Here is a 23456-nt window from a genome sequence, read left to right on the forward strand (position 1 = left end):
TGGTAGATAGAGGGCCCCCGATATTCAACATTAGCCGACTCAAGACCGCTGCTGCTTTGATTAGCTCGAAAAAGCTCATCTTGGAGCCGAGCATTAAACTAAGGTGTTTAATCGCTGGTTTTGATTCTGTAGTTAACTCATCGCTCAAAATGGGATACAGAGTCGGGAGAATCCCGACTCTGTATCCCATTTTGTCTTATTTCAAGTCTATGACTATTTGGGTTTTCTCTATCGCAAGGCTGAAACAACGAGTAGTCATCCATTCGCTTATCTGTCGCATCATTTTGTCTGTCTTGCGCCTATCCACAACGTCGTCTGAATAACCGACCATGCGCGACATTTCTGGCATATCAATACTTAGCAGACTATCCTATGAAGCATTCCAGAGTTCCAGCCCTAGGAGTCCCGACGTGATCTCCATCCTCCTCTGGCCTTCTAGGGTCTGATAGAGCAGGGAGCGGTCCTTCAGATAATCCCTCAATATCCGTAAGAGACAGCTTGACACGTGGAATGAGTTTTCTCATGCGCCTAGCATATCTGTCCATCTTGCGGGAATTGAAGGCATTTCTGACATCAAGCGTTATGAGGAGCACTATCCGTCGAGATCAGCGGCTGTATGCCGACAGCAGCTCGAGATCTTTTTGTTTGCTGATTAGCGCAAGTCTCGCCTCCTTCCAGCGACAAGGAAAAATGCCCTCTGTTAGGCAGGCATTTAACGCCCAGAGCAGCAAGTCTGGTCATTGGCGGAACACCAGTCTGTAAACTTCCGCCGGGATAAAATCAAGACGTGGCCCCGTGAGTAAGAGAATGGCAAGAGTGCAGTAGGTTTTTAAATCTGGCATAATGGAAACAAACCTTAAAAACCCGATTTTTTAAAGAATGTTACAGATTCATTGTCCCTGAATAGCTTTAAAGTAGTTAATGGGGAAACTAACGATACATATCTTGTTTTCCACGTTATTGCACATATTAATGGCATATCAAATTTTCCAATTCTTTTCCCTATATCGGAAAAATAAGAATTTCTTATATACCTTGTAAATGTGAGGAGAATCAAAATCACAAAAGATTCCTTCCCAAATATCAAACATTTTTACTTCCGTTTTAATGTTTTGTTCTGTAAAATCTACTGTCTTCCAACTCAAATAGTTAACATAACTTTCATAACGGTCATTTTGCTCTGATAAGAATTGTTGATTTCGGAATCGCTCATCACTTTTCGGAGTAGAAATGACAGCCTTCGGAAAAGCGTCAAATCTACATTGGCCAACTTCGCTCGGTAGGTGTAGCTACATATTTGTGTTTGGGTTTTAAACGAGTATCCTGTGTCGGTGCGATGTTAATTTGTATTTTTGTTAATTGCCGTAAATTTTAAGTTATAAACACAAATATTCCGTTTATACCACGAGGTCTGCTAATCGCCGATGCGACTTATGCCGTAGATAATAAGTAAGAAGTGAAAAACATCCACCAAACTACCAAAGAGGCGTTGTAAGTGTCATGGGCGTTAACCTTTTTGATCATTATGTGGTGGAGATGTGTAATCAGTCTAATATGTTTAGAATGACGAAGCTAATGAATTTCGGAAGGATATTAGCGTCGTAAGCATTTCGCCGTAAAAGTGATAGACCAAATAGACTTGAAATTGATTTCACATGAGATGATATTCTTTTTGTGGTGAAGCTGATACTCCCGGTGGATATACTTCGAGGAATCATCCACCCTTCCAGAATAATGAGTACAATCAAAGCTAATCATTTCTGGCAAATACTGGACCGGCCGTGATTGAAAGTCAGTCCAAATCGGCATTTTTGCATTGCAGTTCCGCTTGACTCATCATTGCTTGGGTGCGTTCTACTGGCGCCTTGCATTGACATCTAGATCATGCCTATGTGATATCAATATAAACCTAGTCTGCCTGGGTAAACGGTAAGAGTTGTACATGGATGAGCGTCCAGTATGTTGCACTTGCGATTACACATGACAGTTCTGATCTTCAATTTCTCGGTCAAGCAACCCCGGTTAATGGACTCCCCTCGAAATGTATCCATTCTTCCTGCAGTTTTGTGCCACCTTTCAGGCTTATTTAGATCAAAATCACTTTTCTCACTGGACTGCAAAATTAATTAATATTTTCCAATCGAAAATTTCTCAGCTAGTAAGGGTCACTTGTCTAGTCGGCCTGTTTGGGGATACATCACATTCATATTCTCCAATCAATGAAAGGCGTTGTTAAGACCTAAAGCCAGTTCGATTTAATTTTATTGAAATTCTAATATTATTAATAAAGGTATAGTATGTCGAACTTGCACGTTTTGCATGAATTTTCCGTACCCAGAGTCGAAAAGGAGAACAACTATTTACGAAACCATTGCATTTGTTTAGATAAATCATTTTGTAATCAAAAAAGCTTTAATTTTTCATTGCCATAACCAACGAACTAGAACCTAAGTCGTGCTTCTTGTCAACCTGGTTCCCTCCAATCAGCTCTAGTATGGCATTTGGTTATCAGAAGACTACAGAAGCACTCCTGGCGTTGTCTGTTTTGGTTATCATAGATCCCTGTTCTAATACTAGATATGCAACTGATCGCTCCTAAGTAAACCTTAGTAGACGCTGTTGTAAACGTGCAGTTTTAAAACTTACTACTTGTCTATTGAATATGGTTACTTGGCTTTTCACTTCTTATTATTTATTAGCAAGTTGAAGTTGTCACACAGAAACGGAATACTAATGAATAGCCCTGGGGCCCCAGGGCGGGGTTAGCATATCAACGGTTGAGTTTTTCGGACCTCGAATTGAAGAACGGGAAGGAACTCAGTGCGAAACAATTTGGGATTGATCTTTTTGTTAATACAGTAGAATCTCGATAATTCGTATGGTCAAGGAACTGACGATTTGGTTCGAAATAGGGATTACCAATTATCGGGAGTGCAAAATAAAGAAAATTAACTGTGGCAGAGCGATACCGGGCGCAACCTGCCACCAGGCCGTTTTGAAAGAGCGAGACTATGGAGTAATCGTTGTGTGAAATAGGCAGTGTCGGCTCAATTGATTTTTAAAAAAGTTTTGAAAAAATGATTGAATTGAATGAGTGTGAGAAGTCAGAATTCAAGGAGTGAAGAAGGATTCTCCAATTAGTTTTATAGTTCTTAATTAAAAAAGATGGCCATATAACTCTAGGGACATACAAATTTGTACGAATTAGCCGGAAATACGAATGATCGATGTACGAATTATCGAAATTCCACTGTATTATTGCATTTACAGCCCTTATAGAAATTGTACTGTTGAGGGCGACATTCTGACATCTTCGTAAAAATTGAAGTGCTGCTTGGCTAGGAGAGACTAGATTAAAACAATTGGCGATTGGAAGTGACGACGTGATAGACATCTCGTATGATGGTTCCATTCGGTTTAAGCGCCCCAAAGGCCTAGAAAAACCTTCCAACTATGAATATTCGACTTGTCCAATGTCATTGATGCATTAGCGTATGAACTTGACATTCCTCTACGCTTAAGATTATCGTAGAATATCTACCTTTCTAATCACATTTATTTATTATTATATTATTTATTTTCTGCCATTGAAGCACATGAAAAGGTGCCAGCTTCTAACATGAATCTTCATAAACTAGCACTTACAGTACAATTTATCGTCTTCAAATCTTTTCTTTCCGTCAGAGCTTTATTTTTCGTTCTTCAACAACAAATCACTTGTTTGCACTGATGAAGGGAACAAGTGGTTCCCGAAATATCGGTATTTGCAAGAATAAATACCCACACCAACGAAAAAGAAACAACAAGTTTTATTATTTCAACAAATCATATTTTTGGAGCATCTAAAGTAGTCTGCATGACAGTTCTCTCAAGTTTTTTTATGAATAGAATAGAATAGTGTTTCCTGTTCACTCCTTGGTGGAGTATAGCGCATCCATACAATTTTGCTTCAGTTTCACTATCATCACACTTAGCGCTGTGCACGTGACACGCTCTCAGCAACGAGACGAACGCAGACACCCATGACAACTGGGGTTCGAAACTAAAGCAGCGAGATTGGTAGGCTGGCGCTCTAACCAATCAAACATCGCGCGGTCAAAATTCCCCGCAAATATAGTTTTCCTGGCACGAAACATATTTAACACTGAATATTAATATTATTCTCGCCACTTTTAAATCATAGAAATTGAAATATAAAATGCTACTACCTTGTAATGTTTTAAGGACTTTTTTAAGGTTTTGTGTGCCACAAAATCTTATTCAATGTCTGTCTTTCACACCTGATTAACTCGAAAACGACTGAATCTATCGATATTTTGAAAACTTAGCTCTGTACGAATGGAAAAACCTGAAACGCCCAGGTTCCGATATACCGACTAGTTTATTGGCTAAAATACTATCTTAATTATTTAAAAATTATATCCCAAAGTATTTATCTAAAGATTTTTTTTGAAATGGTTGTAAAAGTCGGTTTTTTTTAGTAAAGTCTTGGTGTCGACTTGCAATGTACTTTGAAAGCAAATTTCGCGATTTAAATCTAGAGTTTATTTGGAGGCTAATAATATGTTATGGACTAGTAATCTTTTGAAATAGGTCACTAGATATCTCTAGTACTTGAATGTTTTATGACCGATTTTAGACCATTTTTTCGTAGAAAATGTAAATTTTTATTTCAAATTGTTTTATATGTTTTCAAAAAATCCTGTTTATTTAGAACATTTTTTGGCTTTTTGGTCTAGATAAAAAATTTCGACTTACAGAGATTCGCCCATGGCAGCTATTTTGTTTCCAAATAATGTAGAAATATTTTTTTATACCTTAAGCCTTAGATTAATATATTAAAAAAATTTAATTAATATTAGTTCGTTTTTGAGGTTTTATGTCAAACAAATTCTTATTAGAATCGAGTCGATGTATGTCGGTTCGTCTGTCTGTCTGTCACATCCGATTTATTCGGAAACGGCTGGACCGATTGTCACGGAAATTGGTGAGAGTGCGTGGTCTGCTGTTTCCTTTATATACAACAAAAGGCGCCATTTCGTGTTAAGTTTACATATGAATGGAGGGTGCAAAATCTTTTTTCACAGAATGTGGCCATGTGGGGTGTCAAATGAAAGGGCTGAATTAGTACTTACTAACTAACCTGCTTCGAAAATACTACCATATTTGATATCGGGTAAAATGTAGGGTGTGACGTCTCAGAATATGACCCTCAAAAAGTGTACAGGTCTCGTTCGCAGTATCTATCCAATCGAAAAATCTGAAAAAAATCACAATGGTGTTTTTACACGAAATCTAGGCTTCAAAATACTTGCCTCAAATAAAGTTAATAATAGTATATTAGCATATTTTAGAAATTTAGCCGGAAACTCCCCTTAAGTTCATGCTAGAAGTACAAAATTTGGCATAATGGATAACATAAGGCATAAGTTTGGGAAGTCTGGAGTAAATGCAGCTATTACTAACAAAGTTATAGAAGGTGAAATTTTCACATTTTATGTGAATTTCGTGCATTCTAAGCCATGTATAACGTTATCATAACATATCAATTCATCACTGGTGGTAGTGAGATTTGTATCATGATTTAATGTCGGATACCAGTCGACTCAGCTGTGAATGAGTACCCGAGTCAAATCATCCAGACAACGCGATGTGAAAACCGGAAGAAGGAATAGTATCGACGACAGAAAAGGCTTAACACGCTAGATGGTGAATTGAGAGCTTCTAGACTCCACCAGGCCCAGGATATAATATGATAGAAGCGTTCACCAGCGCCGCTCAGAAAGTTAAGTTGGCATCAGCAGCTCTTAGGTTATAGGGAGCGTATACACTCAAAAACCTACCAATTCACAGATCTTTATCCTTCTAGCTGGCGTTTTTTACAATTTTTCTACTCATCCATCTCACAAAGTATTTCGCTAGCTTTATTTGATGCATTGCATTGTATATGTTTCATGAAAACGCCCATAAAGCTCGAAATACCATAAATGAGAAAATAGATTATATCAGATAACTGATATATTTGATTAACTCACTATTTGAGAAGATTTATTTAGATATAAAATATACTGGCAGGTGCAGTATGTTCACATGCAGCAGTGCTCAGCCATTTCACCCGCGACGAATGGAGCCTTAGAGGCTCTCTTTGACTTCTTTTGGGTGTCTATAGAAGGCCTTCAGAAGTCTCCATCGCAATCTGAAAAAATCATAATGGTGGACGTAAACAATATCTAAGCCTCAAAATCCCATGCCCCTGAAAAGCCCCCTTAAGTTTATCCCAGAAATATAAAATTTCGCATCAAATAATGATACAGTACAGAACTATTACTAACAAAGTTATAGAAGGTCAAAGTTTAGCATCTCACATAAATTTATTACTTTCTAAGGCGAGGATGATGTCATCATCATATAAATGAACTCATATGAACGGCGCAGTTGAATGTATCAAGGAAAATTTTGAATTTTTAGCTATGGTAGAATGGAAAACGTACGTAGGAAATTTGTCACACAAGATGAATACAAATCCTTTATACCTGAAGCGTACAGCTTCCGGTATTCCAACTTTTTTAATTTGTTTTGGTTTTATTCGCGTTAAAGGGCAAAAGTTTCATCAATTTGTTTAGTATTGGTAGATAAATCAATGAAATAAATGAACTTGCAATGATAACGATGATTTTGAGGGAAACACACAAAATTGATATGGTCACTTCTAACTTCTAAAAAGGAATTAGTCGTAAACTTATACTACTTAATAAAAAGGACAAAAGTGCTATATCTAACAAAATTAGGTGCAATGGATAATCAGTGAGAAAATTTTGGCGAATTATTTGAAAACGGATAGTTTAGTGCCCCAATCCGAAAGTAGATTGCTTGCTTCATTATCTACTGTGACTTGACGGTGAAGAATATTGAAAATGTGACTACTAATTTGTAATTAGGCTTCATAGAAATTTGTAAAAATATTGTCTTATTCACAAAACGAAGAAAGTCGGAAGTTTTGATATTGTTTAGAAAACGGTGATCCACATAATTCAGAATGAGTTGCCTTTTGAACTATTGTTTTTGAGGCGTTTGAAACCCATATTTGGGTTCAAAGCCAGAATTTCGCTACCTTCTTTAAACAAAGACTGAAGGATTAACCTGCCCTTTTCTTTCCATCGTAGCTTTAAAGAGTATTACGAACTACAAAGCTGCCTTTATTGAATGTCATTCTCCTATTACTCATAAAGGCTCTCTATGTAATTTTTATTCCCATTTAGCTAAACAAGAAATTCAATATTTTAAATCTAGAATGAGTTCCGAAGCATTCAAGCTTCATTTAGTTCAAGATGTGCAAGATCTTCTTTGCCTGATCTAGAAAGTTATCCCGATAATTTATACGTCAGTATTTTATCTTTATAAAACATGCAGTATTTCCAATTACTACCGTATAATCACCGTTTACTCGATGAAAATAATTGTAAAGGGCTTCATCATTATTTGTGAGACGATTTATATTGACACAACATACGGTCTTTAATTATAGTACATTGTCTTGGGTAGATTATCACACATTTGCTAATTCGAATTTATTTTTAACTTTTCAGAACAAAATGCTTCGAATATTATTATATTTGCTAAGTATAGCAATTACCTGCTATTCTCAGCAGCCATTTCCTCAACAATCGACCCAATCACCATTTCCAAGTTATCAAAACGATTTCTACAATCAGCCAAATGCATTAGATCCATTCCGCAATCAACAGCCAGGAGCATATGATAATAATATTGGCAACATTCCAAGCAACATACCACCAAACATTCCTGGAAATTTGCCTACAAGTGTTCCGGAAAATCCGTTCTACGGTCAAGTCGACAACACATTAGATAATACCAACCGTGATTCCACCTTTCCCAACTATAATAATGCCAACTTTGGAGGGCGTGATGACGACGGTTTTTCTCGAGGAATAAATAGGAATGCATTCCATGAAGCAGAGGTATCGAGACGAGCAACATATTTCATTGTAGCTTCAAAAACCGTACGTCCAGGGTTGATTTATCAAGTGGAAGTTTCGGTTATGGAAACTCCACATCCAATAACAGTGAGAGCTAGTATCTCAAGGAATGGTGTTGAAATGACGGCCGATTCAAAAGATGTAAAAGAAGGAGTACCCGAAACATTGCTCATGAGAGTTCCGCCCACAAGTGTAATGGGGGAATATAAGCTAAGGGTAGAAGGTCTCTTCAACAATTTATTAGGGGGTATTGCCTTTCTGAATGAAACACGTTTAACATTTTCGCAGCGGTCCATGACGATCTTTATTCAAACGGATAAACCGGTTTACATGCAAGGGGAGACGGTCAGATTTCGATCGATTCCAATAACAACTGAATTAAGAGGATTTGATAGCGCAATCGACGTTTACATGTTAGATCCTGACAAACACATCCTGCGACGTTGGTTGTCTCGTCAATCAAATTACGGAACAGTCAGTTTGGAATACAAGCTTTCAGATCAACCGGCGTATGGCGAATGGACAATCAGGGTTGTCGCTCAAGGTCAAATCGAAGAGCACCATTTCATCGTCGAAGAATATTATCAAACTCGTTTCGAAGTTAATGTAACAATGCCAGCATTCTTTTTCAATAGCGATCCCTATATTTATGGAAAAGTAATGGCAAATTTCACGAGTGGAGCCCCAGTAAAAGGTAATCTCACATTGAAGGCAACCATTCGTCCCATTGGGTGGTTTGATGCGCAGGCTTTAAATCAGCAGTATCGTGTGGGAAACACATTGAATTACCGTCGAGATTTAAACAATCCCTACGGTTACCGTTTCGGGAATAACTACAATCCATATAACCCACAGAAACCTACAACTTTGCAAGGTGTGAACCCTGAAACAAATTACATACAGAATGCATATCAGGATCAGTATAACATCGAAAAACTATTCACTTTCGAGGAACAATGGCCATTTTGGTTACGTCGTCCCGAAGGAAGCTACGATCACTGGACTGGGACCTATAGAAACACTCTCCCCTACTTAAGGTATTTCAATGGAACATATGAATTTAAATATCCTATGGCCGAGCTGGAACAATTAGTTCCTAATCTAGCTGGAATGGAAGTTTTGATCACGGCGACAGTAGGTGAACGATTCTATGATGAAATAATAGCCGGTTATTCGATTGCTCGTATATATAATTCATCCATAAAGCTATCTTTTCTTGGAGATTCGCCCCAAATATTTAAACCAGCTATGCCATTTACATGCTACTTGGCTGTGTCATACCACGACAATTCGGCTATGAAGCGAGAAGCTTTGCTGCGTAGCATAGTTGAAGTAACGGGGTCTGTTGAAAGCCGCTCGGGAGGGAGACGTGATTATCCTGCAGTTCGCAATTTGAGAATGTCAGAAAGGGAAGGCATTTGGGAGTTGAATGTGGATCTACGAAATGATTTACGTTTGGATGAAGGTCGAAATGGTCGAGAATTCTTGAATGATATCCAAAGTATGCAATTGCGAGCAACATACCGAAATGACCGTGGAGAATATGCAACTGCGGATCTACAGCTTATCAGTCATTTCTCGCCAAAAAATAATCACATAAAAGTATCGACAAGCACCAAGTACCCGAAAGTTGGGGAGTATATAGTATTTCACATTCGAAGCAATTTCTTCATTGAAACATTCAACTATCTAATTATATCGAAAGGAATAGTATTACTGAACGGACAGGAAACCATTCACGAAGGCACCCGAACAATGGCCATTACACTCAGTTCTGAAATGGCTCCAGTATCCACAATCGTGGTCTGGAAGATCACAACAAAAGGACAGATCGTCGTAGACTCATTATCGTTCCCAGTGAACGGAATCTCGCGTAACAATTTCACTGTGTATATAAACAACCGGAAAGCGAGAACTGGAGAAAAGGTAGAAGTGGCCATATTTGGCGAACCTGGTGCCTATGTAGGTCTTTCAGGCATTGACAATGCTTTTTACACAATGCAAGCTGGAAATGAACTGACATACGCGAAAGTGATCACGAAAATGTCAAATTTCGACGAGGCGACTAACGGAACACATAAACATGTATGGTACTCACATGAAGGCGATCCAGATCAATTGGTGTATTATCCAGCATCGACATTCGGAATTGATGCTAACAGAACATTCGAATATGCAGGTCTGGTTGTGTTTACTGATGCTGTGATGCCCCGCCGTAACGAGAACTGCAATATGACAGCTGGATATGCAGAATGTATGACACGCGGATGTTATCGAATATTTAAAAAATGTGACGGTTTCCGAGACTGTGAAGACGGAACGGATGAAATGAACTGTAATCCTTATAACGAAACAATGATTTCGGAGTACAGAAAATATCGCTTCAATAGAATTCGCAGACATTACGAGAACGTTTGGCTGTGGAAGGATATAAATATTGGGCCACATGGAAGATTTATCTTTAATGTAGAGGTACCGGATCGACCAGCCCTTTGGATGGTATCGGCATTTAGTGTGAGTCCTTCGAATGGTTTTGGAATGATGAATCAGGCCATTGAATACGTAGGTGTCCAACCATTCTTCATCAACGTTGAGATGCCTACAGAATGCCGTCAAGGTGAACAAGTTGGTATAAGGGTGACTGTATTCAATTATATGACGACCGCGATTGAAGCTACTGTAGTCCTGCATGGTTCGCCTGATTATAAATTTGTTCACGTCGAAGAAAATGGTATCGTGCGGTCATATAATCCACGAACCTCTTTCGGAGAACATCAATTCTTCATTTATTTGGAGGCGCAGGAGTCGACAATAGTTTATTTACCCATCGTTCCAACTCGCCTTGGGGACATCGATGTTACAGTTCACGCTGGAACTCTTCTGGGAACAGACCAGATTACACGGAGGATTCACGTTGAGGCTGATGGATTGCCTCAATACAGGCATCAATCCGTGCTATTGGATTTATCGAGTCGCGCATATGTTTTCCAATATATGCATGTGAACATTACAGAAACGCCAATAATTCCATATGCAGTTGACAGATACTTCGTGTACGGCTCAAATAGGGCGAAAATCTCAGTTGTTGGTGACGTGGTGGGACCTATTTTCCCAACAATGCCGGTTAATGCGACTAGTTTGCTATATCTACCAATGGACTCGGCTGAACAAAACATCTATAGCTTTGCTGCAAATTTGTATACCATTTTGTATATGCGACGAATCAATCAACGTAACCGCACAACAGAAAGAGAAGCGTTTTATCACATGAACATCGGTTACCAAAAACAGTTAAGCTACATGAAAGAGGACGGTTCGTTCACTCTTTTCCGATCGGATTGGAACAATTCTGCGTCGTCATTATGGCTCACTGCATATTGCGCACGAGTTTTCCAAGAAGCATCCTTTTATGAGTGGGAAAACTTTATTTACATCGATCCACTCATAATCCAAAAAAGTATTCGTTGGATTCTGCGGCATCAAACGCCGGAGGGCTCTTTCTACGAAGTAACATGGTTCCCGGATAGAAAAATGAATAGGTCACGAAGTGCTGTAAATGATCAACTAAAGCAACGTAATATCACATTAACCGCACATGTGCTAATTACTTTGGCTACAGTGAAGGATTTGTCAGGCGTAAGTATTAAAAATCCTTTGAATACATATGTGTAATCGATTTTGATCTGTTGTTACAGAGTTTGGGTTCGCGAGTTGCTATAGCTCAACAAAAAGCAATTTCATGGATTGACAAAAACATGAAGCTTCTACAAGCATCAGAAGAACCTTACGAGGTAGCGATCGTGGCTTATGCTCTAATGCTTGCTAGGGCGGCGAGTGCAGAACAAGCCTTCGGGTATTTAGCAGGACATGCTCGGACAATAGGTATGTAACCTCAAGTGTTCATTAAATATTTTCGATTTTGGTTCCTTCCATATTACCAGAAAATGGAAACATTACACGTTGAGTATTAGATAAAAGCTGTGTGCAAGCATAATTTCTGGTTGATTGCTCACATCTTACCAATCAATTTGTAGATAGCTTCCATCATATCTTACACATTGGTCCAGTAATTTTCTTACATTTCTTTTGTTTTTCCAGTAAGATGAGGGTTCAGCTTGAGAATAGGTGATAGTGTGTGAAAGTTTTGGAGAATATAGTGAATGCGGCAATTCTCCATAACTTGGCCATTTTAAGCGTTGTCTGCGAATTGTACGGTTTTGCATTGTCATACGATTGTGTAGGTTCCTTCCGACTCTCTAGTCTATCTGAATTCATTGAAATGTCTTATGCCTTACTGTAGACGATTTTTAAAGTTAAAGTAAACACTACAAAATGAAGCTTCCATGGCGGTGATTTGTCGTTCTTGGATATTTTCCGGATTCTCGGCCACGTAATTTGTTTTATTTCCGACGTTCCGGCTTACTTGTTCAGGGTAGACTTGAGACTGACGCTCATCGTCTGTGCCTAGGCCTATATTCGATGCATTTTCTAACTATTAAAAAATTATTGTGAAAACTAATATTTCCGGGCGGCACAGCGCTATTTGACTTTTTCACACATATATGTACAAGATGAATTTGAATAGCAAGATTCTGTCATTTTACTGCCAAAATTTTGTTGTTATCAAGGCTACTCGTTGTTATGGTCTAATCATCCATCCTTCTGTAGGGGACGAAAAATTCTTCAGAGGATTCTTCTTTCGAATACGGCTCTCCCCGTTCCCAATTTTTCTTGTTAAAAACATTTGTCTCTGAGGAATACATGAGGACTGGCAATTGTCTTCTACGGTAAGCGCTTTGATCCTATGAAGAGACGTTTCGAGTGGAACAGTTTTTGTAAGTTGATATAAATTCTGTTGGATGCCAACAACCGTGCACGGATTTCGTCATCATAGTTGTTACTGGTTGTGATTCCCGGCCCTAATTAGGAGAAATTATAAACAGTTTCAATGTTACATTCCCTCATCTTGGTTGTTGTTTTGATTTTAGATTACTGCGCTGCCAAGAATGCAGCATTTTTCCGTTCAGTCGGTAGCTTACATTCATCATTCAGAATGTGTCTTCAGAGCAATTTGACGCCCAAAGCGAAATTTTTCAGGTTTACATATTGTCATTGATATATTTTTTTCTTGGCATCGGTAACGTTCTTCATGTTGCCTTGTCCGGAGGGCGTAAGTGTCTTTAATGAACCCTGACATCGCTTTTCAAATACTTCGAGTACGCTGATGTCATCTGTTTATTTCCTTTGGCTAGGATTGGCTTATTGCTTCAACTGCCTAGGAATTAGAAAATTTCTCTCTCTTTAAATCGTAAAATTTTCTTCCTGTATAGTTCGCTAAGTTGTTCATCCCATTTGTGTTTTGGCTGACACACGTTTGAATTTCATTCAACACTCTTTGAAATGGGCTTTCCATTTCCGTTGGGATGGTTTATTATGGTTTATATTTTATAATTCCGAGTTTCTTTTATTTTGATTCCTCGATACCGAAGTTGAAAGTTTCCCATTCTGAAAGACCAGAGGACTTATTTGCGATCGTAGGATCAAAAGAAATTTCCTTACTGACAGGTTGTTGACAAAGGCCAAGGTTAATCATGTGGAAACTTAATTAAGTCATTTCTTATGAGGCTTTTTATTGGGCGTTGAAATCTCTTACTTTAATTATCAACATATGAAACAGGGATTTCAAATTATGTTTAAAGATATTTTTAGACCCTTTAAAGTTTTTGTGGTAATTTCGAACAAACGCGGCTCAGTTCGAGTGTTAGTTTGCAGAGTTTCGAATTTATACTTTTGTAGGTGATTTTGTGTTTGGGTAACCTTAATATGTTTTTGGTGAGAGGGACATATCGTTGTTTTGACTGGTGATGGCGGGGTGATGTTTTTAGTTTTTTTTTTCCGGGGAGGACTTCGTAGAGCTGGAGTGTACAACGCTTTTATTGAACAGCTTGCTTGACATCTGAGGTACATTGTCGTGGTTCGTATCCTCTTTGGTTTTCAGTTCAAAATATCAAATCTGTTTGCACTCTGAGTGATTGTTTTATTGGCTTCCTTCCTGGTGGGGTTTTTCAACACTAATTTTAATTAACTCTTCATCCCCTTTTTTCGCTCAAGTGCCTGATATTGCTACAGGGGCGCGTTTGTTGTTGTTGCAAGGATAAAATATTCTACATGAGAGACAACTTTTGGTAAACTTGCCGTAATTTTTTAACATCGTTTGATTCCTCTTTCATCGTGAATTCTATTTTGGGGTGCCACTTATTGGTTTAGTCAAGTACGTCTTGTTTAACTCCCTCTTTCACAATGGCCACAACGTCATCTAAATGTAACCAAACTCTAGGTTTGGTCACATGTCCTTGTCCTGGCGATTTTATAGCAACTGTAGTTGTTCTACTGTTTTTTTTTAAAATATGAATGGATTACAAAACCTCAATTGATTTTACTCCATTTCAGGCGAGTTTATGTATTGGGGTAATATTGAGGTGCCGCAGCCGCCTACTAAACTAGAAAACCAAAAATACTTCTCACTTCCCCGTCTACCGTACGAATACGATTCATTAAATATAGAGACAACCGCATACGCATTATTGGTGTACGTATCTCGGCGTGAATTCCTTGTGGATCCAATTGTGAGATGGTTGAATGCACAACGACTCAATGATGGCGGTTGGGCTTCAACGCAAGACAGCAGCATCGCACTTAAGGCTTTAATTGAATACACCGTTCATTCTCGAATCCGTGAAGTGACTCAATTGGCTATAACCGTGGAAGCAACTTCATTACCTGGTCAACAAAAAATCTTACATATTAATGATAATAATTTGGCTCAGCTGCAATCAATCGAGGTTCTTATTCTGTTTCTTATATTCGAAATAATAAGTATTAACCTAAATTGTTGATTAGATTCCAAACGCTTGGGGAACGGTGAAAGTTCAGGCAAAGGGAGCAGGTTTTGCAATTCTTCAAATGCACGTTCAATATAACGTTGATATAGCTCGGTTCCAAACAAAACCTCCAGTTCCGGCCTTCGATTTATATACACGCGCTGTATTCCACGGTAGGAATCAGTCTCACATTTCGTATTTATCTTGTCAAAGGTAAGTAACATAATTAGATTACGTTTCATTACTCATTGTACTTTTTTACATTTTAATAGATGGATAAACACAAACGAGTCCATACGCTCTGGAATGTCCGTGCTCGATGTTACTATACCCACTGGGTATTTCATTCAACAACAAAAACTTGATTCTTATGTGTTAAGCCAGCGCGTGCGGAATTTACAACGTGCAAAATATCAAGAAAGAAAAGTTTTATTCTATTTCCACTTCGTAAGTTTCTTTTTTCAGTCATTTCGCTTAGGATTGATTAGCTCTTACTAATACAATAATAACATCTTTTAGTTGGATGACGAATACACTTGCGTTAATTTCACTGTGGAACGATGGTATCCTGTTGCAAATATGTCCCGTTATTTGCCTATCCGAGTCTACGATTATTACTCGCCCGGTAAGTGTAATATTTTTACGATTCGAAATACTACTTAGAATTCAAATTTATTCTAATAGTTCTTTAGTACAGAAAAAATTACGAAGTATTAAATTTTCAATATATCACAATGAACATTGTTGCTCGAAGGAAATCCTAAAGAACCCGACTATCATACTCTTGAAAAGATCCTGAAGAATTTGACTATAAAAGGAACAAATCCATCAAGGTCGTTAAAACTTTGCATAGGGATCAACATGGCACTTTTTTAAGGTTTTGTGTAAACACAAAACGATTGACATCAAATTTGGTAGAAAGGTGGGAACTGTGAACGCTCACGCATACAGTGAATTACATCCTTTTACGTAGAATTTAAGGGGAGGGTCCCCATACATGCAAAAGGGGGGTGTAAAATTTTTTTTCATCAAATATAGTCATGTGGGGTATCAAATTAAAGGCCTCGATTAGTACTTTTCAAAGCCGATCTTAGTTTTGACATTCGTTGGAAGGGTGGGGAGCGCGGGGTTTGAAAGTGATCACTTCTTTAAGGGGGCCGTTCTCAGAAACTACCAAACCGAAAAATCTGAAAAAAATCAGGGGGCTGCCACTATGTGGTGCCTGGGCTCCGAAATACCTTCCATGCCGATATCTGTTTAAATAAAGTTAATCATAGTATATTACTACAATTTTTTGTGATTGGTTAGAAACCCCCCTTAAGTTCATCTCACTACCAAGAAATTTTGCAGTGATATAGGCTATAATATAGAGCATCTTACCAAGTTTGGTGGAAATTGCACTATTACTAACAAAGTTATAATACCTCAAATTTGTTGCTTCTTTGAAAATTGAAGACTATGAATGTCAATATCACCCGAAAGTGGATACTCTCACATAATATATGGATATATTACGTGCTACGTACTAAGAAATACACAAAACCTTTCGTACCTGAGGCGTCCAGCTTCCGGTTTCCCGACTTGTTGTATATTTGTCAATGTCGTTGACATTGCATAGAATTCACATTGACATCGTCGAGCAGCGCTTATTTTCAATGATCGTAATGTAAAATCTTGGGATTGGCCTACTTCTATTTGCTCTAGATCTGGGCAGAGCAATGCATCTCACGAGCAAAGAAATACATTGAATTCGGGAAATTTGATACGAAGTCGCCGCATTTGTACTTTTCTTCAAACAATTTCGTATTTTTTTTAATATGACCAACATAAATTTACTATTGTCAGAAAATTTTGCTTAGTATTGAATCTATCAGACATCTCCACCGCTCCAAACTACGCCTGGGCAAAATAATGGACAGCAAATCATGAAATTCTTTAAGATTATTTTCTCCTTAAATATAAACATATAAAATATTTGGAAGTAAATCCCGTCAACGATAAAATTGTCGACAATAATTCATTTATTTAAAAGTTCAATTTTATTGCCACCTCCTACATTCAAAAAAGTACATTGCTTAGAAATAATGCGGATTGACAACAATCAACAAGAGCAGAATTTTCTTTTCACGAAGACCGGAGTGATCTAAAGCTTTACATTTCAAGGCCATAAAAAAACGCTTGGAGGCGATGGTCAACATTGCGCTCCTTGGGAATTTTAGATACTGTCGCTTCATAGTTGAGTCGATTGATATTTGATATTGTGAGACGTATCAAATGCTACGGTTGAAATTTGAACCGCAACTTTTCGTTGCGACATATTGCTGCTCTAACCACTAAGCCATCCGAGCATTTTTTGAATATTATGGATGGGATTTTACCAAACCGAGTTAACTTTTTGCAACTTTGGGCTTGACAAATTTTAAGTGTTGAATTGTTGATTTTGTGTTTAGGTAGGTGAGAATTGGATAAACATATTGATATATTAATTTTGGCGGATTTTAGATTTTTGTATGCGAGTTTTGAAATGCTGGGTTTTCAAAAAAAATGATTTACATCGACATTCGCTTTTCGAAATCCTCGACGCCAGAGGCGGAGCCTTACGAAAAAAGTGTCGTCTCCGTTCATACAGGTACATTATTTGAGCTAATGTCCACCGAGAAACATTCCAAATTCGAGTCTACGAGTGCTAAGGTTCAGTTTAACGGTCCTAAGATCATAGTTAGATGCTAATGTTGCTCGGTGAATTTTACAATCAAAATATTTTATTAGTTACTTGCTACCTCGGATGCCATCGGAGCAAGAAAAGTGTGGCTAAACTGTAAGTGAAACCAGCATAAGATACATACACTTGAATTGTTCTGCTGAATTCCAACGGCATCTTTATTTTTTCTCCCATTCGGTAGGGGGGTTGACAAGTCTGGATTAAGTTGATCACTTCTCTCAGTCGTAAACTTGTTCGGTGTGGAGTTAAGAAGTTTTCGAGTTAATCGCTAGAGTGTTAATTCACCATTATTTGGATCGTTCGAGTAATCGTCAGTGCCGATAATATAACGATATCATCGAAATTGCCCTTCTCACAATTGAATGTGGTTTTAGTAGTTTATCAAAGCGCCAGCCCAGCATCTGTGACTGATCACTTCTCGACAACCTATCACTGAAAGAAACTGTGTCGGTTTCACTGTGGTCGGTCATCAGAAATTCTGATTTCTTCAGTTTGTTGCTAGATATCAGCTTTGTAGTGAGGCACAAAGAAAAGCTAATCTGCATAGAATAGTATAGTGAGTAATACGTTGAGAGTTGGATGATCCGCATGGCAGTGTTTATGATGGTAACGAAGAAAGTAGCGAAAAGGCTCTTCTTTGGTGAACATCGATGGGGATGTGTAATGATTTGGAGCTACCTGCCTCATTTCGAACTCTGCTCTTTGAAATGTAGTGAAATGGTTCACGGTGCACGCAATAAACTGCTTTCTCAATATAGGGAAGGAGAATGTTTGTAGAAAGGGGATGTTCCTCATAAAGTTTCTGCATAACCTACTGTATGACAGCCGAGTTTTGAACAGTACGCGTAGAACGCTGTACGGCATGATATGGGATAACGGGTAACGAATCCGCCGATAGCCCGAACATTCTACCTTTTTTTCTCCCGTGTTGAGACAATTTGCTGCCTTTTAAATAAGATGATTTTCCGTTCTCCTTAATAATGCAATTAAAGAACCCAGCCAGCCAGGGTGTTAGATTTTGAATTTTCGTTCTCCAAAGCTCACTTGCAATGTTAGCAAGTCTTGTTACTTTTTTCAACTTCATTGTATTTTCGGCTTCTGTGGGACTGATAGACGGAATTGCTCTAAATATCGACGTTACGTACGAGTAGAAAAATTTCCGTTGATATTTGCTCGGAATATTTCCTCTAGCCGGTAAGCAAGTAACCGTCATTGTCATTTTTCCAATGGACTGCCTGGAAAGGAACGATCGCCCTCTTTGCTTTCATATTTCTTATACAGTGATTTGATCAGCGACGGATATTGAGTTGTAATGGTGTCGCAGGGTGCGGCTTTACTGCCAATGATGACGAAAAATTGGCGGCGCTGGATGACAATGTGACCGATCTAGGTCTTACTTAAATTAGATCCTAAGTTATTACTATTTACCATATAACGCACTCCCTCGCTGCTCCGCCGTAGTTATGCATAGAATTTTGAACCTTCATTGCCGTATATACTGTTCGTAATTCGAGCCACAAAAGAAGCTATAATGGCTTATCGCAGTGTCAAATCGATGTTTTGGAGTCTGCAGAGGGAATACTGTATAGCCCTGGAAACAACGATAAATAAGTTAACTTTTAAAACGAAAAACACGAACTTGAAACTTTAAACGCGATTATCTCAGAATTGTGTTTCAATCAACACCAATTTTTTACCACTTATTTATTAATATAATAGCTAGTCGCTGAATCTTTCGTTCCATAATACGATACACTAACATTACCATTCCCCTAAAAAGCACTCTTGAAAAACAGCTATAGATACGCCATTTTAAAATTTTTTTTTTCTTAAAATTTTTCTTTTACAATTGCCTCACAATATGTATTAATTGATCCTGCTAATCGTTTTTTAATAAACATTTACTAAGTTGTCGAAAAATTATCATCATCATATCACCCGTTGCAACTGTATATAACCCCTTAATAAACTACTCGCCACCCTCGTTACTCGGTAAAGCCTTTAGCCCCTTGGCACCGGTAACCATCAGCTTTTTGTCCGACATGACCGACGGGATTTCCTAATAAAGATGTCATTATCAACAGACGCTTTTCTCGGTATTGGGCTGCACTATTTGTGACACGTAGGCCGCAAAAATATAGTTCGTGTAGTCAACTCAAATGACCGTAATATTCACCAAACGGTCTTCAAATCGTTCTATAGCGTCATCACGGAACTTTCAAAGATGGTAATGCAGAGACCATATCGAATATGTGGGCTACTAAAGTGTAGTAGTTTGTAGCCATTCTCCCCCTTAAGCCAGTTCTAGAAAATTCCTCTCCATGCTGATCCAATTTACTTAAGCTCTGAATCGTCGACTTTGGTAAACACTCTTACATTGTTCCGAGGCATGTTAATCGACATGATCTTTTTGTATTTTACTGAGAATTGCGCTAGGTGTATTACCTCAAATCCTCTCCGTTTATGTAAGCGTGTAACCTTTAAGGTTAGTAATATGGAAGAAAAAATAAACAAGTGCATTTCACAAATTTTCTCTTTTGATATATATTAATAACATTGGCATGGCCACTGTCGAAAAAAATGAAATCGTGTCCTATAATTCAAGACAGTATAGAAAATGAATTTACCGCCAACAGTACATAAACGGTCATTTCTTCTGGAGTTCATTTGTCAAAAAGGTGGCTTTCTGCTATTATCACTTTGCTTTGAAGAAGGATTGATGAGAGTTATTCATTACATTACATTATTGGCACGATTGCAGTCATACTCTGACCGCGGGGCTTTCACATTTTTACCAACATTAGTTTCCAACCGAAGAATTTGAAAAAAAAAATCACAATGTTACATTTATGTTTATGAAATCTAGACCTCAAAATGCCTCCCATTCCTATATCTGCGCAAATAAAGTTGATAATAACATATTAGTATATTTTAGAAATTTACCCGAAAACCCCGTTTAAGTTCACCCTAAAAATTCAGTGTCAGTATAAGTGATAAATAAGACACAATTCTGGTAAGTTTGGAGGCAATCAAACTATTACTAAAAAAGTTATAGAAGGTCCAATTTTGTTTTTTACGTTTATACTCTAAGACGTGTATGAGGCCATCACCATCTGAAATGAACTCACATGAACTGCGGGCGCATTTTAATTTTCCTTTTTTGGTTCTTTTTGATAATTTTCACTCGAGGCAGACATATGCACATGTATATGTTAATAAAGTTTATGAGTAATGTAACCAAATGGATATATATCTACGTTAGAACCAGCGATGTTCAATTTATGTCCTTATGCATGCTTTGGCGCATGGAGTAAATTGGAAAATCTTCAGATGTTTACGATCAATTCAGATAAATATGTGTATATATACATATGTACGCATCAAGATGTGGTATAAGCAACGTTTGTTTGTTTGAAATGACCGTAATATTTATATCTTCAATATATCTCAGAGTTTGGGTATATATAAAGGAATATTTTGAATTTTTAGCTATGTACGGAAAGAAAAACATAGAAAGTTCACTGGACGTGTAGCACTGTAGAAAGAAACAGGTTGTTACTGTGCATATGGTACATTTAGTTGGACTAACTGTGTGTTTTTACCCTCAAGAGAAGGGAGAATTGATGTGGAAATTATGATGATATTGTTTTAATTATCTATCATTATATGCAGGCTTTCCAGATGTCCCTTTGGACTCGATTTGAGATTGATTCATTTCATATATAGAATTAGTGACCTTCGCAACTAAACCACGTGCCCAAATCTGAATTAACAATTTGATAAATGTTCGATTTTTTACCAACTAAAACGATTGTTCTCCTTTCATAACAAAGGAGAACATATTAACATAATATCAACGAATATCAGATTCTATTGTAATATTTTTCTCATTGTTTTCAATTTCAGAGCGTTTCAACGAAACTATATTCGACGCACTTCCTACATATCTTCTCAACATATGTGAGGTATGCGGCAGTTCGCAATGTCCGTACTGCAACATATACAACATGGCGGTAAAAGAACCACTACCAATGATGTTATTGATTTCAACAATGGTTATCGTCTTAATAAGACAACTATATTGGTCGCGCATAAAAATTTTGGATGCTGCGTAGGATAATGCGATTTATATTTAGCGACAAATGTGTAGACTTAACCAACTAGATTTTATGTACAAAAGAAGTCGAGACAACTCCGTCCATTTTTCTCTGTCCCTAGACTTTTACCAATTCGATTCGATGCACTTTCGGGATCGTTCGTATAATTTTTTTTATAGTTTTGATGCGTGCGGTTTTTTAGTCGAATCTCGTGTAGAACTATTGCCTAAGTGGAATTCAATTCCATTTCCGTTCCATTCCATTTTTTTAGAGTAGACTTAATCTTGTGGGAGGAATAAAAGCAAGATAGGGATGCAGCTAATGTGGTGAATCTCATTTTTACGAAAAACATTAACATTATTCTCTCCAAGCAACGTACAAGGCAAGAGCTCAGTCTGATAAAAGTGTCTTAATAATGAAATCCAGTTCAGGATTTTCGTGAAAATAAAGTATTTGTATCGAATGAAATTCCGTCCATTGTTATATAGAAAAGTTTTATATTTTTTATATGTTAAAAGAACTAATAGAGAATATTGAATAAAATATTGAAAAATTGAATTGGTTGTATTTTTAATAATGGCAACGTGGATTCTGTGATAATCTTTTTCTGCACTGGCATTTCTTCTGATCTTGGCTTGATCACAAGATTCTTTGCTAATGCTGTTGGAATGAATTCTTTAAAATTAATATTTTTTCAGGATTAAATACCTTTTATTTTATATGTTTTGATAGACAGATAGGCCTTCAAATCACCGGTGTTGTTAAGCAATTCATCAACCTATCGCTCCAATATGCCCATACCATCGGAAATCAGGTTTCCCTCTTTGTTTCGCAGGATGAACATCAGGGTTGATTGATTTTAATCATGATTTACATCGTTTGATTTTTTTTTATAAAAATCAAGATTTAAATCAAATTTGATTTTTTTCGTACATGATCTTAATTAAATCAGTTACATAAAAAACAATACTTATTCAAATGAAACATTTTTTTACAATATTAATTTAATAATATAAACTATTGAGTTGCTCAGTATGTTCGTTGTGTTTTTTATTCAAATATTATATTTTTATTTGAAAATGAAAACTAACTATAACAATAAAATAATAATATTTTCAACTTTAATGCATATGACTTCTTTCGCCAAAAGTTGCCCGGTCTTGTTTCGAAGATACTGTTAAGCGTGGCTTTGGCTCGATATGGAGCGGAAGGCAAGAATATGAAGGATGGTGAAGAATCTTTTGTTCGAACTCTTGGAGTGCGCCTAAGGTTGTTGTGAAGAAATATAGTTTGACCGCTTCGGTCTGCTTTCTTCAGCTGAATCGCTTCATTTACGGAGGGCGGCTCGCAATTTATAGCACTGCTTTTCTTTCAATCATCTTTCAATACGCCCTTCTGGTCCCACCAAGCGCAAATAGTGGTCTTCTTTGGGTGGAAGTCCTGCTTGACTCTCAGCGCTGGCGTTTCTCCTGAAATCACCCATTATTTTTTTGCCTCATAGGCACCATTTCTCATCCCCCCGTCCCTATCGGTACAAGCAACACTTTGTTGTGTCGACGTGTCGCTTGGTGGCAGAGGCAAGATTTTCAGAGGCAACTTGAAGGCGCTTTTTTCTTCGTTAAGTTTTTTCGCGAAATCTTATTGAATAAAGATGGATGACCAATTTGCCATTTGTTCCCGACCGTCTTCGTCGAATCCTGAAGGTGGTTTGGAAACGATTTCCAACCCAATATGTCAATATAGCAAACTACAAATGAAT

General features: G+C 37.6%; 1 protein-coding gene across 1 annotated transcript; it reads left to right on the plus strand.

The window, feature by feature from the left end:
- The first annotated feature begins 1277 nt into the window (after window positions 1–1277).
- Window positions 1278–22255, plus strand: LOC119650648 (CD109 antigen). The gene is made up of 8 exons (XM_038053586.1): window positions 1278–1491; window positions 7587–11633; window positions 11693–11879; window positions 14448–14839; window positions 14898–15091; window positions 15151–15325; window positions 15398–15503; window positions 21507–22255. The coding sequence occupies exons 2-8, from the start codon at window positions 7593–7595 to the stop codon at window positions 21713–21715; spliced, it is 5304 nt and encodes a 1767-aa protein (XP_037909514.1). The 5' UTR covers window positions 1278–1491; window positions 7587–7592; the 3' UTR covers window positions 21716–22255.
- Window positions 22256–23456: the final 1201 nt, after the last annotated feature.

This window comes from Hermetia illucens, chromosome 1, assembly GCF_905115235.1.
Source record: "Hermetia illucens chromosome 1, iHerIll2.2.curated.20191125, whole genome shotgun sequence".
NCBI classification, from domain to species: Eukaryota; Metazoa; Arthropoda; class Insecta; order Diptera; family Stratiomyidae; genus Hermetia; species Hermetia illucens.